The 18,145-nt window shown below is 34.2% G+C and overlaps 2 protein-coding genes across 4 annotated transcripts in view; both read left to right on the top strand.

Annotated features, from left to right (window-relative positions):
- The first annotated feature begins 999 nt into the window (after positions 1-999).
- On the top strand, positions 1,000-4,119 carry LOC306868118 (olfactomedin-like protein 3). The gene is made up of 3 exons (XM_079414153.1): positions 1,000-1,423; positions 1,891-2,176; positions 2,963-4,119. Exons 1-3 carry the CDS (start codon positions 1,313-1,315, stop codon positions 3,736-3,738), a joined length of 1,173 nt encoding a protein of 390 aa, XP_079270279.1. The 5' UTR covers positions 1,000-1,312; the 3' UTR covers positions 3,739-4,119.
- Positions 4,120-4,753: 634 nt separating this feature from the next.
- LOC306868408 (liprin-beta-2-like) overlaps positions 4,754-18,145 on the top strand; it is a gene marked incomplete at its 3' end in the record, with an annotated part of 56,225 nt that continues 42,833 nt past the window's right edge. For all 3 annotated transcript variants that reach the window (XM_079414546.1, XM_079414543.1, XM_079414542.1), the window contains exons 1-2: positions 4,754-4,841; positions 16,725-16,832. In XM_079414546.1, the coding sequence (XP_079270672.1) occupies positions 16,769-16,832 (64 nt within the window). In that variant the 5' untranslated portion in view covers positions 4,754-4,841; positions 16,725-16,768. The remainder of the gene's footprint in view (positions 4,842-16,724; positions 16,833-18,145) is intronic.

The raw sequence follows: 18,145 nt of genomic DNA, 5'->3' as shown, positions 1-18,145 counted from the left end.
GTGTGCTTTACTTTAGTAAATCACTCCTTGAATTTTCAAAGTTGTGATTGAATTAGGCCACAAAAGTTTCCACATCAAATGTTTCTACATCATTTGAGCCTGTCGCTTTCCCTTTGCCGCGTTTTCTTTGACAACAAGCTCAGTACCCTCATGACACTCAAACCTCATTTTTTACAATTGCCTGGGCTTCGTTTCCATTTCAGTTGAAATTAAATAATAATACAATAAAAACATGTACCCACAGCAAATTAATGAGGCATATATAAAGAAGATGTGATCTGACGCTGTAGTTAATGCAAAAGGCTTGTTTTGTGATTTATATTTAAGATGAGACACAATTTTGAATGATGCCATTATATAAAAGCCTAAATAATTGACTAGCGGAATTTGGGCCAGTGGTGTCACGAGCATATAAACATCTAATGGGAATTATCCAGAATTATTAAGGGAAAATGCAGAATTTCAGATAATCACTATTAAACTAGAGATGCTGGAAAATGGATATCTCTCTAATCTGTGTAAACATATCTCATTGTCTTTGCAAACAAAATCAATAATGGACACGTGAATCCTGTTCCCAGAGTTCAAAATGTAGTTTGTGTATTAAGGCGCCATCTGATGGACAAACAGATTCATCACATTACAATTTCTCTGGGAGGTGTAACTGTTTAAAAAGAAACTGGCAATTTTTTTAATCCTAAATAGTGTTTTTTTGTGTAATGAATTAGTCAAACTCCTTAATTCAGGGTTTGGTTAAAAATATATAGTTGAATTTACTACTGATTCTGTATTTTGAGGACTAAACACGAAGTTCCTTTGAGCTTTGAGAATTCTTCCAAGAATAAAGTCATTTTTTCCCCCGCATCACTTATTTGGCAGGAAAATGTCTGTTGGTGTGCCAAAATTGAAGTTATTTTGGACAGACAGCCAGACTGACTGAAGCTCCTGAGGGGTCCCATTCTCAAATTTCCAACTTGAACTCTTGATGGACTGATGGCTAATGGACAAATTGAAAGGGAGAGAGGCAAGTATGGTGTATCGTATGATCTGCAGAGTTAATTTATCGAGTGAAAGCGTGTCAGGACATCTGGAGTTAATTACAACTAAAAACAGAGCTTGTGAAGACCTGCCTTTTCAGCATCTTCCTTCGAATACAGTTCTAGGATTTGAATATCAAACAACCAGTTGCTTCTGGACTCCACCTGGCTCCATTTTACCAGACTGACATTAGATAAGAAGGGAGTTCTCTCAGTTTTATTATATAACGCTAACTAAACAAGACAGAAAGAAATCAAAGGTGAAAATATACATCATGCTTTTGTCTTTGGTAACTGTATTTCTTTTGCTTGGAACGGGACAAGCTCAAAGGACAACTCCTGATTTTATCATGGAATATTTTCAGAGGCAACTTCAGCAGCTTGAGGTAAGCCAATTTTTCTAAAGATAGTTGATTTTGTGGCCAAATACATTTGTTCTTTTACATGCTTTAACAGAAACCAATGTAATATTTGAATCTGTTTAAGAAGCTTACTATGAGCTAAACTTTAAGGTTTATCTCATTCTAAACTACTCTTTTTGGTAAGTGCGATGTGTTTTTTTTTTAAACAACATAACCCCAATCTAACCTTAATATTAGAACAATGTAACATTTTGATAACACTAATGTTCCGCAAGACTAACAAGGATGTTGATCTGTGTCTTACTTGGCCAAATTAGGGGGTCAAGGTTTAGCTGGTTAGCAAAAAGCATGTTTCTCCATGTTTTGTCTCCAAGCAAAATATACATTGCAACATTTAAAATATAGCAGATGTTTTACCAGTTACCTTTCTGTTCATTTTTGTTTTAACATGTAATCAGTCAAATGGAATTTTTGTGCATTTATCTGAAAAGGGACGACTGATCAAATGCGAGCAAGACTTCCAGCACTTCAGTCAAAGGATGTATGACATGTCCAAGGAGATACACGGTGAAACAAGCAAGATGAATGTGCTGAAATCAGAGGTCAAAGGTCACATTGACACCTTTGCTATGCGTTTGGACCGAGTGGAGAGAGATGTGGAATACCTGCATAATAAGATCCCTGACACCGTTCAGGTTGACATTGAGGACTTGCTGATCGAGCACCAGGTGAAAGAAGCCAAACTAAAAAAGACATCTGTAATCCCTAAGGTCAAAGGTAAATAAGATGTTTAGGGATCTATTATTTTGAATTAAGCCCTACAACTTTCATTTTCAGGTCATTTTTTTGGTGTTAGCGCCTGAATGTGTGCATTACATAAGAGATTTCATTTCCTGAGGAAATCTGTATGAATAATTAGATTGCATTTGAGATGTTTAATTTTTTTAAATGTCTACAAGAAAGTATGGAACAATATTTAAATCTTATACTATTTTGTATAAATAAATGAATACACTAAAAACCCAAATTGGATATTTTAAATGCTAAGTTTAATAAATTTAGGCATCACAACATTAAAATGTACAGTATAAAAAATGCATATTTATATTAACATTGTTAAATACAATTATAAATTATAATTTATAAATTATTATATAATAAATTATACATTATGTTTACCATCACAAAAAAGCTTTGCCATCCCAGGAATAAATTTAATAAATAAATTATTAAATTATTAGAGTTATTAAAATAAATAATTTTAAATGAGCTTTACATGATGGCAAAGTTAAACTAAATGTAAAAATATTGCATGCAAAATTAAATATTCATTATCAATCCAACACCAACACTGATAAATTAAAATAATCGTTAATATTATCTCATAATTGATATGGTACCAATCTTTTGTGCAACTCTATAAGGAAGACATAACGCATGTAATCTACATTATCATTATATATAATTATTAATAATATAAGTATAACCATTATAAATAATTATAATTATTACTGTATGCTACAGCTGCATAAATTAGATTTTTTTTTACCTTGATTCTTCCAGACTGCAGTTCAGAAGTTGTGGGTATCAAGTCTCTCAAAATTGTAAAGAAAGCAGGCGACACCAATGGATCCTGGATGAAGGATCCAACAAAGGGTTCAGCTAAGATTTACTTTTTTAGTGGCACTCGAAATAGTACAGTATTAGCATATACCTCTCTGAAGACCTTCACTGAACCAAACTCCACCAAAAAAACTGAAGTTATACATCTTCCTTTTCCCTGGCACGGAACAGGCCATGTGGTCTACAACGGCTTTGTGTACTACCATAGCGCAGACACCAACAATGAGATCCTGAAGGTCCACCTCAGCAACCGTACGGTGGCTGATCGGTTGCTGCTTCCTGGAGCCGGTCGGATGCCGGTATATTCCCTCAATCCTCAAACTCTGCTGGATCTCGCCGTAGATGAAATGGGGCTCTGGTCGATCCATGCAGACCCAGACTTTGGCGGCAACCTGGTGATCACCAAGCTGGACCACAGTAGTCTGGCAGTGGAGCACACATGGGACACCAACTGCAATAGCCGTGATGCAGAAGCAGCTTTCATAATCTGTGGAACCTTATATGTGGTCTACAACTCCCACTATGGTGGAAGGTCCAGCATCCAATGCTTGTTTGATATCCATGACACCATCTACACTGAGAGCATTTCTGTGCTGTTCTTCCCAAAGCGCTACACCAGCCACTCCGCTTTGCGTTTCCACCCAAAGGATAAGCAACTGTATGCTTGGGATGATGGTTATCAGGCCATCTATAAGTTAGAAATCAAGAAGGTATAGGATAGGTCAGTTCTACATGAGGTCCTTTTAACCAGTAGTTCTTTATTCTTCTTCCCAATCACATATAATCTGCTTGTAATTTAATGGAAGGCACTTTGTAGTTGTGCCAGACTGTCATTTCCTGAACACAGGACAAACAAAGGACTCTTTGACCTCCTCTGTTCAGTCAGAGAACCGCAAGTATCATATGTGTACTCTTTCTATGATTTGAGACAGTGAAAGATGTTTGTCCAACAGCAGTAGGCTACTCTATAAATAACATTATATGAAAGGAATAGACCATCTGCAATGCATGTCTTTTAAAGAAAATATCTTGTACAAAACATTTCAAATTTGCAGTAATTCTGAGGTTTGAAATAAAACTAGGCTATAATGTGCACCAAACAAAGCTCAATTTGTGCAATAATTATTTTTCTGATATATTTTGGAAATAATCGATGATAATCCATAGCTCAGTCGTGATTTAACAATATATGAACATATTCACAGGTTTATTTTCAGGATTCATATAGGCTACTTTGGGCTCTGAATTTAGTTTTGAGCTTGCAAAGTGTGTACCTGAGCTGCTGGTTTTGCGCATGCGCACTTGTGTATACTTTCTGTGTTTGTGAGCTTGATCGGCCTGCACAGAAGATGGCGCTGCTATTCTCCATACAAGGTTTCCAGCACCACCTGAACATACGGTCATTAGTTGTAACAGAGCATATTTGAAGACAAAGGCGACACTGCAAAGCATCGCATTTGAAATGTTTTATACGCTTATTTTATCGTTTATCGGTAACACGTGAAACTAAAGAAGAAAGCTCTCTAGTGCTTCTAGAAATATTACCTTCTCACTACCTGTTCTAAATTTAAAGAGTTCCACTGTACTTTTCCCGCATTATATTGAGTGTTACTTTAGTTTATTTGTACAGAATATGCTAATAGTTTGGTGATAAGACCCGCCTCTTACAGCACATGATAGGTGATTGGTCAGAGGAAACGTACCTCATATTGCTTTATTATATGGAGCAGCGCAGTTCGATGATAACACATGAGCTGGACGACAGCTGACAACAAGAGGATTTAAAATCAGTCGGAATCGGCAACTACTTACATTACAGGTAAGTTGAATTTTAAAAAAAAAAACTTCCTGTTAACATTCCTTTCTTGGTGCACAACAACTTTTTCAGAGTTTCATACAAAATAGGCTATCAAGAAAGTTTAGGTGTAGTAAAATGCAATTAAAATCAATTTAATTTATCATTTCTGTTTTATTATTATTAATAACTGTTAATAATATTATACGTTTGTGTGTTCCTGTGTACGCTATTTTATAGAATTGTCTTGATATTTTGCATAATATTCCTAACATGAATAAAAATTGCACTATAGCTAGTGTATGTGTGAAAGAAGTTAAATGTTAATATAGCATATATTCATAGTACATAATGAAAATAATTAATTTATATGAAGAGTTCAGATGCAAAAGCCTCTAAGCGCCATCTGAAATTTTTATCATATTCAATTATTTCACTGTAAAAATACCTGTACATTGCCATTACAGTAAAATTACTGAACCTAAACACAGGAGCCTGATAAAAATGCTCATTTTAGATGAAAATTTCAGACGGCATGCCCTTAGAGACTTTTACACTGTATATATATTGTAGACCATATATATTAGTATTCTAATAAGCAATAAGCTATATTATGATGACAATCTGAAGTTTAATATGTAATGCAAAAATATATAATATAGTGCATATATATATTAATTTCTATTCCAAGTTTTCTTGTATTCATTATTTACATTAATTGTACACCACTATGCTATACTATGATGATGAAAGAGCTCTGTCAAATCCTGAAGGATCTAGGTACAGTAGATAACTGGGTCATACAATGTAAGATGAACTATCTCAGATGAGCCATTATCTGACTGCATATTCTCAAAGTATTCTGCTATGTGTATTGCAATGAAGCCTATTACAGTTCTTGTCTCTGCCTGTTACTATTCATTGTCCATGTTTGTTTTACTGCCAGTTTTTATTATAGTGTAAAGCCTCTTCCTTCAGTCCTGACACTAGTAGGCTCAGTGAGCAGCCACACTATGTGCTGCAGTGGAGATTTCATTTGCAATGACTGTGGGGTTCAACAAAGCTGTCTGTGAAGATCATGTGCTTAGAAAAAAGGATAAAGGCTTTTTTATTTGTTCACTTCCCCTGGTTTGTGAAAACAGCAAACAATTGTTTTGCTCTTTGATGACACCACCGTAGAATGGTTGCCAAATTAAAGCATTTAGAAATAGAGTTTAATATCTTATGGATGAAATTTTAGATCATGTTGTAATGTGTAGCTTTTTAAGGTTGAATAATCTACAAGCCTTTACAGTCTTCATGACCTTTGAATTTATTCTCCATCCATCTGATCTTCACTTCATCTTTGTATTCAGAAAGAGGAAGAGCAGGGAATATCGTTTTCCTGTCAGAGCGAATTAAAAACAAGATGTTGATTTCTGGATGTTTTTTTTTTTTTTTTGTTTATTATTAGTGGTGGCAAGGTTGAACGTGAGTAGTAGTTTATGAGAACAGATGAAGCAGAGTATGGTTGTTGTGAACAGACATAGAGCCCTCAGGCTCTTCTACTGTGTGATTACCGTGAGCTTATTTCCATAGAGGTGCACATACATGTCCTGACTGACCAGTTTTACCACAACCGTTTCATTCCCAGAATGATAATTTGAAAATTGTGGCTATTTTCTCACTGAGATCAACACAGCTAACAGGGAACATTCTCAGAACTTTGGCTAATGTTCTAGCAAAGTTAAGAACAAACGTTTTCCCAGTAGTGGTAATAGAAACCACTCAAAACATTAACAAAACGTTCTTAGAATATATTTTTGTTAGCTGTTTTGTTGTTAAAAGAGATAGTTCACCCAAAAATAAAAACATTGTTTATTGTTTATGCAAAAGAAGATATTTTGAAGAATATTTTTGTCCATACAATGAAAGTCAATGGGGACCAAAACAATTCTGAACCCCAATGACTTTCATTGTATGGATAAAAATACACTCAGAATATCTTTTTTTGTGTGTTCTACAGAACTCATACAGGTTTGGAATGACATGAGGATGAGTAAATAATGCCATTTTTCATTTAATCAAATATGCCATTTAATGCTTTGCGATCCTCAATGTGCATTTTTATTCTGAGGGTCTTTGCAGGCTTGTAAAGTTAAATATAGTTTAATGAGCATCTAAACTTCACTTCAGCTGTCACTCTTTGAGCTATTTACATTAATTCTCTTGTCACTTTGATGTGTCCATCTTCTAGGTTTAGGAATTGAGATCCATTTTACAAAACACTGGATCCAAATCACATTCCATTCTAGTTCTTGAACGTCTGCAGTTGGCATCTGACTTTGTGTGAATCCCATTCTGCAGACTAAGAAATAGAGCAATGAAGATCCCATGCAATATGCATTGGGTGGTATTGATGTCAGGGACCTGTAGGACAGAGCCGTGACGTTTTGCCCCATGAGCAGGGCTTTCCTGTGCCGAGCGGCTTGCTGACATTTTCACAGGCCTTGGTACCACAGTCGAATGCACCTGCTCAGGACTGACATTTCTCTTGTTACTGCGGAGGAGTGCAGCATTCAAGCCAGCTGCCACAACGCATCCGCTTCGGTGAGTAGAGCTCGCGATCGGCCAGGGGTTGAGCACGAATCAAACTTACATCCGCCTACACCGAGCCATGAATCATTCTGAGTACGGCGGTCCATGCGTGTAACATCAGAGCTGTTTTGATCTCTTGGACATTCTGATGTTAATATGTGTAGAAGTGTTATGTGGAAACTTCTTTATTAATGCGACGAAGCTTCCTCTCGGTTTTCCGCTTGTTGATCACACTACTCCGCTTGTGCTGTAAAAAATTATTTCTAGAAGATTATTGGAGTACTTTATACAAGAAAATAATATTTCAGTCTTTCTTTACTTAAAAAGTTTGTGATATATATTAGGGCTGCAAAATGATTATTCGCGATTAATCGAGTTTTGTTTACATACTATATCTGTGTGTACTGTGTATTTTTAATATGTATATATAAATACACACACAAGTATATATTAAGGAAAAATATGTTAGATTTATAGGTAAATTATTTATATATGATACAAATTATATACAAGTGTTTACACATAAATCCATACAATCCATACAAATATGTTTTAAAATATATTCATTTTATAAATGCATAATAAATATACACAGTACACACACATAGTATGTAAACGGTCATTTTTATTTTGAATCAATTAATCACAACTAATCGTTTTGCTGCATATATATATATTATTGCTGTCAAACGATTAATCATGGTTAATCGCATTCAAAATATATAAATACACACACATGCATGTATTTCAGAAAAATATGTTATGTTTATATTAAATATATTTATTTATAATATAAATTAATATAAATATAAACGTAAATATTTTCAAAATATATGCTGTATGTATGCATATTTATATATACATAATAAATATACACAGAACACACACATTATGTAAACAATTTTTTTTATTTTGATTATCAAAATATTTTAGATTTTGATTATCGTGATTAATCGTTTGACAGCACTAATATATATATATATATATATATGCGCTGGATTTTGTTGCTGAGCTCACACTTCTGTCTATGTTAAACCAATGGCAAGCAAGACCAACCTACCTAATTATCATAGATAGAAATGCAAGAATAAATACAATAAATAAATATAAAAAGTTATTTTTTTAAATGGAAACATGTTGGAATAAATAAAAATAAAAATAAATTAACACATAAATAAATATAAAGAAAAGATAATAAATAAAAAGTGGGTACTTATAATTTTTTCAGGTTTGGTCCTCTATATGTAATTATTTGTTAAATTTTCTAACAGTTTATGAGTGACAATTTTCTCAAGAGAAATCTACACCTTTTTGTGTGTGTGTGTGTGTGTAGTCATACAGTGCTGCAACTCTATCTCCTTGTTATTTGAACTGGGTTTGTTGTGGATGACTTAACATGTATGAAAAGTAACCTTTATCAAGAAGGTAGAGCTCGTGGCGGAGCCTAAACCTGCTTGTACCATAAATAGCAGGTTTAATAGGCATAAATAGTCGTCTCATTGTCTGCCATCACACAGATCCCACAACAATGAGGCCTTGTGTCAGCCGCTGCATCTGAACTGTGCTACAGGTCACCTTTCTGCCAGTATAGCGTGTTTAACCAAGGGATGCGTGGTGCCCACGCGATATGTCAGCACATCGGGATGGTTTAATGCTGAGTGGGGACAGTTAAGCTGTTTGAGGACTACTGCCTTTGATGCTCTCATATTAAGCTGTGTTGACGTGCTGGGTTTATTGGTCTGACACCTAATGCTGATGCCACTTCCTCCCGCTGCAGTATTTCTGCCCAAGGCCGCTTAGAGTTGCTTTACTGTACATAGTGGGAATTTTTAAACAACATGGATGGAAAATACTTCTATGGAATGACTTCCAGGCAAATTTAATAATTAAAATCAAGCATGTTTTTAGGTTTCAAACAAGACCATAGTCAGCACAGTGGATTTATTAAAATAATATTAAATATAACAACCATTTATTTATTTAATATACATTTTATATACACTACTGTTCAAAAGTTTGGGGTCTGTTTTTAATAACATAAAAACATTTTTTAAATGTTTTTGAAAGTCTCTTATGCTCACCAAGGCTGCATTTATTTGATCAAAGATACAGTAAAACAGTAATATTGTGAAATGATTCCTATTAATTATCAGCAGTCATTACTCCAATGTTCGGTGTCACATGATCTCTTAGAAATCAAACAAATATGCTGATTTGATGACATTTCTTATTATATTATCAATGTTGAAAACAGTGGTTTATTTAATTATTGGAAAATTTTTATGATAATTATTTTATACATTTCTTTAAAGAACAGCTTGTATTTTAAATGGAAATCTTTTGTAATATTATAAATGTATTCACTGTCACTTTTGATCAATTTAATTTATCCTTGCTGAATAAAAGTATTAATTTCTAAAACATTATAATAATATATAAACTAATAATGACCCTAAACTTTCAAACGGTATTGTACAATAATATCTTAACATTTTATGGGACCTGTTTTTACCACAAGATAACTCTTATTAAAGTAAGAAAACAAGCCTTTCCTCAAATGTAGTTATTTATATAAAATGGTATTTAAAAGCTGCTATGCATAATACAGCAAATTTAGAGTTAAAGAAGTGATAGATATTTGATGTCTGATTGACTATTCAGGTTTACTAATGATTACTCAAACTCATTAGTGCCGCCCCAAACATGTTCATGGTCACAATTTTCCCGCATTTCAGTAAGGGACAACCCTGGATGAGCCTGTTCATCATTAACTGCAGCATAGCTCCAAAATACATGTACTTTCCGCAGTAGCTTCTGTTTGCTAATCTAAACATCCTGGAGTAAATTAAGTAGAATGGTTATTCTAACACTACAGTTTGCTTTTTGGCACCAGACGCGAGCCTCACAGTCTCTGACAGTTTTTGAATCCCATGATGAATAGCAGTAGCTTGTTAAAACACAATAAGAGAATTAACTGGCTTGTTTGGTTTCACAATATATCAAAGGATTTTGGATCCAAAAGGTCTAGATTCTTGAAGGGTCTGCTTGTAAGTGTTATCTAGAGCAAATAGTCGAGTACTGTCCAAACCTGTCACATGTCAAAGTAAAGCAAACAACACTAGACTGATGAATCTCACTAGGTGAATCTCTCAAAAACAAAGCCAGGTCATATTTCACCTTGAAACAAAGATAGAAAAAAAATCTGGAATTTTTATTATATTGGAAATTCTATAGAATTGGTCCAATGTCAGAGTTGGAAACGTCTTGAAAAAATATATGTCTCTTGTGCAGTTAATTCACATATTGTATCGCCCAAAATTTGTCACTACCGAAACACAATAATAATAATTTAATTAGGGTTATATTGACCTATTAAGATTTTGCTTACATCTAGATTGTAAATATATATTGTTTGCTATTTTATTAAAATTTTTCAGAGGTAAATCAATAACAATAAAATTTCTTAACAATATTTCAAGTGTAATTTATGAGATTTGTTGTAATCCAGTTTTTCTTTGTAAAAGGCAAAAAATTGATCATACTGATTTCAAAGTTAAGGATTCAGCAGTTTGAATATACACTGAACCAAAAAATATCATAACATCTTAGGTGATAATTCAGTATACTTTATTTTTGACAAAACATCCCATGTTTCGGTAGTGACAGTAATGTTTTGGTAGCAACCACATCACATTACAGAATTTTAACTTCAATACTAAGAGACTACTAAAACTTACTAAAATAAAAAAATAACCATACTAAAATTTTGTTTATTTCCCCCAAATATGAGGATTATGTGTTCCTTTTTGTCACTACCGAAACAATGATGACATGTATCGGTCGTGACTGTTTCGGTAGTGACAATTCTATGGGATAACACCCAAAAAAACAAAGATGTTAACAAAAATTTTTTAACTTTTGAACCCAAGATGCTAATCAGCACATGGTTAGCTAGCACAGTTCTGAACAGTGGTATACATATAAAAACTAAATGTTATGGAATAACTCCACATAACTCAACATAAGGTGTTCGGTAGTGATGTTCCTTAAAGTTACACACAGATTTTCAGACTTTTGAACACATTTACCTCAAAATGATGAGACCTATCTACTCACACCTTGTAGCTATGAGAGAGGGGGACACAGGAGTATTTCATGATCATAAATTTATGGGTTTAGTTCAAATTAGTCTCGGCCAATAGACTAAAACATACACTGTTTTGGTAGTGACATGAAAAATGAGGGACACATTTTTTTACATAGTCTCATAATTTACAAAGAAAATATACCAAAAAAAAATTTTTTGAACTTCACTTTTCAAAAGGGTTTCAATAGATAATAAAAGAATCTTAATAAACATCTAAGATTTAATTACTTAAATGTTTCTTACATGTGTTTTTGGTTGTGGGACAGCAGTTTGCACCAGTTCTGTAGTATTCTGTATGGTTGCTTACTGTCTGAAATCAAATAACCCAACAGCAATTCTCTATGATATTCTGGTCTCTAGACATGACTCTTGTCTCTTCTTCAACATAAGTCTATGGGATTGCTATTATATATTAGTAGAGTGAGGGATGCTGCAGTTGAATGGGAACAGACTCAAACGTGTTTCCCCTATCAAAGCCTGCTCGTGAATAGCGTGTGTTTTGGATGGCCTTGCAGTCTCTGTGAGAAACAGTGTGAAAGGAAATATTCAGACTGCAGTTGTTGGGTTTGGGTGGAAAGACCCATTTTGTGTAAACCTTGTCGTTTTCAAGTTTCTCTGTTTGTGTTGGCTTATCAAGGTTTTGTAAATACAGAGGATGTAAGCAGCGGGGACTTGAAGGGTGTCCGACATGTGAGGTGTGATGTCACCAATCATTATTGAGATAGCATCAGCGTTCAGTCACCCGATAACTCTTGACTCCGGGTGGCGTATCAGGAACACTGAGGGGAGGAGCTTGTGTTGGAATGTGTCAACACTGATGGAAGAAACACAGACTTACTGTTGAGGAACATTTCAGAACTTGCATTACTTTTCAGTTAATCAAACATTTGGAAGATTTGTTTGAGGAGCTCAGTAAGTTAACTAGATCCATTAGCATTTCTAAAGATATTTCTGTAAAAATAATCACTTCTTTAATGGGCAGAAATTCCAATTACAGACTCTACACACATTTCCTTTTTTGTGTGTTAATAAATAATGAATTAATTAACAAACAGGGCCGACGGAATAATATATAACAATGAGATGATATATACACACAAACACACACACGCACACACATATATATCATACAAAATGCATGTTATTGTTTATTTAGTACTGACCTGAATAAGATATTTCACATAAAAGATGTTTACATATAGTCCACAAGAGAAAATAATAGCTGAATTTATAAAAATGACACCGTTCAAAAGTTTACATCCCCTTGATTCTTAATATTGTGTTGTAACCTGAACGATCCAAAGCTGTGTATTTGAACCCAACAATGACTGTATGATTTTGAGATCCATCTTTTCACACTGAGGACAACTGAGGGACTCATATGCAACTATTACAGAAAGTTCAAACGCTCACTGATGCTCCAGAAGGAAAAGCCATGCATTAAGAAGAAAACTTTTGAACAGAATGAAGATGAGTACATTTTTCTTGTTTTGCCTAAATATCATATTTTTTTCATTTAGATTCAAGATTCAAGATTCAAGATTCAAGAGTTTTATTCGTCACATACACAATTATACAGAGTATAACCAGCAGTGAAATGTAGGTCAGGTCCGCTCCAAGGACAGTGCAATTATATAGAATACAAATATTAAGAGAAGAAAAGTAGAAAAAAATAAATAAATAAATAAATAAAATAAAATAAAATAAAAAGATAGATAAAAAATATAAATATAAATGTGCAGGTCAGTATGTTGTTGACTTAAATAGTACTAAGAGGAATGTGCAAAATAATGTGCAAAAAAGTTGTACAGGGTATATAATAGCAGCAATATGAGGTAGAGAAAAATTATGAATAGCTTATTGATATGGTGATGTTTACATGGAGTCAAGTGATGTTATGACACAGAGTTAGAGTTTAGGAGCCTGATGGCCTGGGGGAAGAAGCTCCTCCTAAGTCTCTCAGTTTTTGCCATCAGGCTACGGAAGCGCTTACCAGATGGAAGCAAAGTGAATAGCTGGTTACCAGGGTGATTTGAGTCCTTGATTATTTTGACAGCTCTATTTTTGCTCTATTTTTGCTATTTTGACAGCTCTATTTAGTACTGCCCTTCAGAAGCTACAGAAGATACTTACATGTTTTCCAGAAGACAAATTAAGTTAAATTTACCTTGCCTTACCTAGCTTTAAATTCAAAAAGTTTTCACGCCCCGGCTCTTAATGCATGGTTTTTCCTTCTGGAGCATCAGTGAGCGTTTGAACTTTCTGTAATAGTTGCATATGAGTCCCTCAGTTGTCCTCAGTGTGTTATACTAACTAGTACTGATTCTGATCTAAGTGTCAAAAGAATTTGAATGAGTTTTAACTTTTTATATGGTCTTCAGGATTTTTGTGGCAGCCAGCAAAATTCCTAGCAAGTTCTACTTGATTTGTTTAATGAGTTCTTGGAATTAAATCTTTTATTTGCTTCATGTACTGTTCCTATATAAATGTGCTTTAACTGTAGCTGACTGGCATTGAGCCCAGGTGAAACACACCATGGAGAAAAACATACACAGGTGGAGCGTTTGAATGGAAATTGCCCAGAGTGGTGCAATAAAAAGCCAAACCACAAAAGATGTAATGCATGGGAACAAACTCTTGAAGTGATTTGTCAGGTTGAAACCGATGACACAAGAGAAATTATGTGGTTAACATTATCTTCGTCAGACTGATTTAATTGCCTACACTGAAATTGCTGAGTTTGTGGGTCAGATAAGAGCGCCTGGACTTTTGTAGTGGGTCAGGCATCTAAAATGGTTGTGATTTCTCATTAATCTCAGGACACTGAGGGGTTGTGTATTTGTTAGATGAACAAACCTGCAGATTATTGGACTTGAGGCGAGAACGCAAAGCTTGTTTTGTGAGACTTGTTTCATAAACAACAGAAGCGTATTTCTGTGCCCTACAAACTGTGCCACCTTATTATAAGTGAAGAGGGATGAAAAAGCCTTATCAGCGTGATCAAATAAGATGTGACTCCTTTTTTAGGGCAGATAGCACATGACAGAAAGCCTACACACCCTTATCTGCTCAAATAATTAGGGTGTGTGTGCAATGCTTGAGGTTGTACTGGATTTTCCATTTTTGCTTGTATTAAAAAGCATGCTATCTATTAATGAACTGCACTAGGCTGCGCTCGTCTCTTCTTGTCATTTAACTGAAGGCTTATAGTTACATTCTTATCAGGGCTGTGATTACAGCACATTTGTATGATTACACTGTTTCAGCAGTGAAAGATCCCAACGCCCCGAATAGAGTCAACACTCTTTTGTCGCGTGAGACTAAAATAAGCTACATAATGAACGGCATTGTGGGATGTGCCCCCTTTAGCCCTCGACAGTTGTCTTTTGTGACCCTCCACCCGAGTGGCATGTGTCCGTGCTGCCCAATTACAAGAGTGCAAGTAGGTATTAACGTTCTGTTCATAATGTGACCTGACATTTATGAAATATAATATCTTTGTGTGGTGTGAAATCCTTCTAATGTGATTCATTCTTGACCTCCTATAAGAATGAATGAAATTAATAAACTAGATTTTCATTATCCCTCAAATTTAGTTTTATTTTTTACCTAATTCTGTTTTCCATTTATTTTAATTGTTTCATTAAATATTAATAATCAAAAGCATATCTATTTAATTGATTTTATTGAAAAAATATTATTTTATTTATTTATTTTTTCCCACACTGTAAAAAGTGACAAGTTGACTTAACTTAAAAAAATTGAGGAAACCCCTTGCCTTAAAATGATCAAGTAAATAATAATTTGAAAAATTAAGTTAAGTGAATTGTCAGGTGTCATTCTTTTAAATTATTATTTACTTGATCATTTTAAGGCAAGGGGTTTCCTCAATTTTTTTAAGTTAAGTCAACTTTTTACAGTGCAGTGTGTTTACATTTTTCTGCTAAATAAATTCTGGTAAATATTTTTTCTGTCAAATATTCCTTTAAAAATAATGTTTTAATAATAATTTTATTAGTAGTAGTACTATCATTACTTTCATGGTTTCTTCAAGTTAAACCAAACTTTTATTTTGATGAGTTGCTGTGAAGACCTTTAGGTTTCTGTTTGTATATGATATGAAGATAGATTTACTTAAAAGAAATGGTCAAATGCTCATGAAGAGACTCTCAGAACAGTTCTAGAGGTTATGTTCATGTGTTTATATACTCATATATTCAGTAAACGAAACACAGAACATGCAGGATTCAGATTTAAATGGTATTTTTGAAGCTTAATATTCATATATATTTTTGATTTAAGTGTACTGACCTGCTCTTGAAATTTGACATTCCGCGTTATACAGTAAATTCCGTTTTTATGACTAGATTCCACTATTCTTTCTGCATCACGGAAATCATAGGGCCCTAAAACTGTGCAATAAAAGTTGTGAGTACAACAAATGTATTAATCCTTTTTACTTTTAAGTCCGTTAGGAAAAATCCTGCATGAAAAAAAAAATTAAATGCAAAAATGCTGCAAATCTATGTGAGTAACTTCACCTGCCAAAATTAGCTGAACAACGGTAAACGTGAGCGCACATTTACTCTGAGGTAGAAACAGGCTTCCATAATTTAGAGCCGCCTCTTTGTGTTTGTGTTTGCTTATGTGTGCCTAAATATATGATCTATGAATGTGCCTATTACACATGCCACAAGGCATGACAATAGGGTGACACCTAACCCTGACAGGCTTAATTATTCTCAAATTCCCCTCCATCACTGAGGTTCACAGGGAGAAAGTCAAGCTGCCTCGGGATACATCACAGCAGAGAGTCAGGGGTTAACACTTGGGAAAATACTAGCTCTTAACATGAAGACCATTTTATCCTATAGCTTCAGAGAGCTTGCAATCAAAATTTTCTAAATACAGCCTTGACATAGTGGACAATATGATTTAGATGTTGTTGTAAACCACATTTGCTCTAGGGAATTTGTGTAATGTCAAGTTACATTACAATACAGAAAGGCAGCAGTCTTAAACACACCAAGCTGCTACTTGCCGTCAGTTGAGATTCATAGTATTGGTTCATACACAAGATTATTTTTTTTACTCCACCCTCAATTTTGAAATGCACTTTCCCAGCAACTGTAATTGTGACTTTTATTCATTATGTGGCATAATTACATGACACATTTTTGCAGGTCGCTGAGAAGCAAACCAGCAGATGCAGTAGACGGCTGGCACCATGGCCTCAGATGCAAGTCACATGTTAGAAGCAGCCTTGGAACAAATGGATGATATTATTGCTGGTAAGACTTTAATTTAGCTTCAAGCCGAATTGAAATCCTCCTGATGAACTTGTGCATGGATCACATTCTTCCAAATAACAATGGACTGGTCCACAATTGCTTCTTTGCTAAGCAATTTTACTTTTTTCAGGAAAATAGGTCGGATAAAGGTCAATCTTGCAGTCTGTTTCTGATTGGCTGCTTTTCAGGAAGCGATCAGATAAGGCTCTGCTCCTATACAATGTTTATTCAACATATCTCTTGATCTGTGCTAACTAATTGGATTCCCTCAACGCTGCATGTGTAAAGCTTTTATAAAAAAAATATATAAAAAAAAGGATTACATGGTGTTGAATATTTTGAAAGAAAAGCTCTTGCCAAACAAAGGTAAAGCTGAATAAATGCTTTGCATAGTTTGAATAAGTTAATATATTAATAATTATAATATATAATTGCTAAATAATTTTAATAATTAATTTAAAAAATACAATATACAGTAATTACTTAATAATGCATGTAATATTTTTTATATATTAAAATTACATTTACAGAATGAGCCATAGGGTGTGCAATACTGTTTCAGCACAACATTTTATAACAGAGCAGCCAGTTTTGGAGGAGAAGGTTTTAACAGGGCTGGGTAAGGAGAGGATGTGGGGGCTGTGTAACCCCTTAAGCAAGCTCAGCGATTGCCAAGATGATTTAACTAATAGAGGATAAATGTTTAATGTGGGCAGTCAACAAATGAAGGCTGGTGGATGGAGTGGAGCATGCGGTTTGCTGTCTGAGCGAGACAGCGAGAGGTACAGTGGACTCAGCTAGTCCGGAGGGAGACATTCCCTGTGACAAAATCTGTGATAAACACTATTTATTCCCGTTACATAACCTAAGGTCACACTACCATTCACTTTTAGGCAAAACAATGTTGGCGTGCTTACTTTTAATGTGGGGTAAATAGAGCAGCATAAAACGCGATCCAAAGACCAAGAGCTCATATGTCTAATTTAGGGATCAGTAAGGCTTATTTTATTTTATTTTATTTTATTTTATTTTATTTTATTTTATTTTAGAAAGAAAGAAATAAAAAATGCTTATTTTATTAAGCAAGGGTGCATTAAATTGACATTTATAATGTTTAATAAAAATATTTTAATTTAAAATAAATGCTATTTTGAACGTTCAGTTCATCAAAGAATTCTGAAGAAAACTATTTTCAACATTGATAGGAATAAGAAATGTTTCTTAAGCACCAAATCAACATATTAGACTGATTTCTGAAGGACAGTAATTATGGAGTTATTATGCTGAAAATGTAGCTTTATCATCACTAAAAT

The sequence above is a fragment of the Barbus barbus genome (genome assembly GCF_936440315.1).
Source record: "Barbus barbus genome assembly, chromosome: 50".
In the NCBI taxonomy this organism is placed as follows: Eukaryota; Metazoa; Chordata; class Actinopteri; order Cypriniformes; family Cyprinidae; genus Barbus; species Barbus barbus.
Note: the sequence above shows the minus strand (reverse complement) of the source record. Positions and strands in the feature narration are given on the sequence as shown.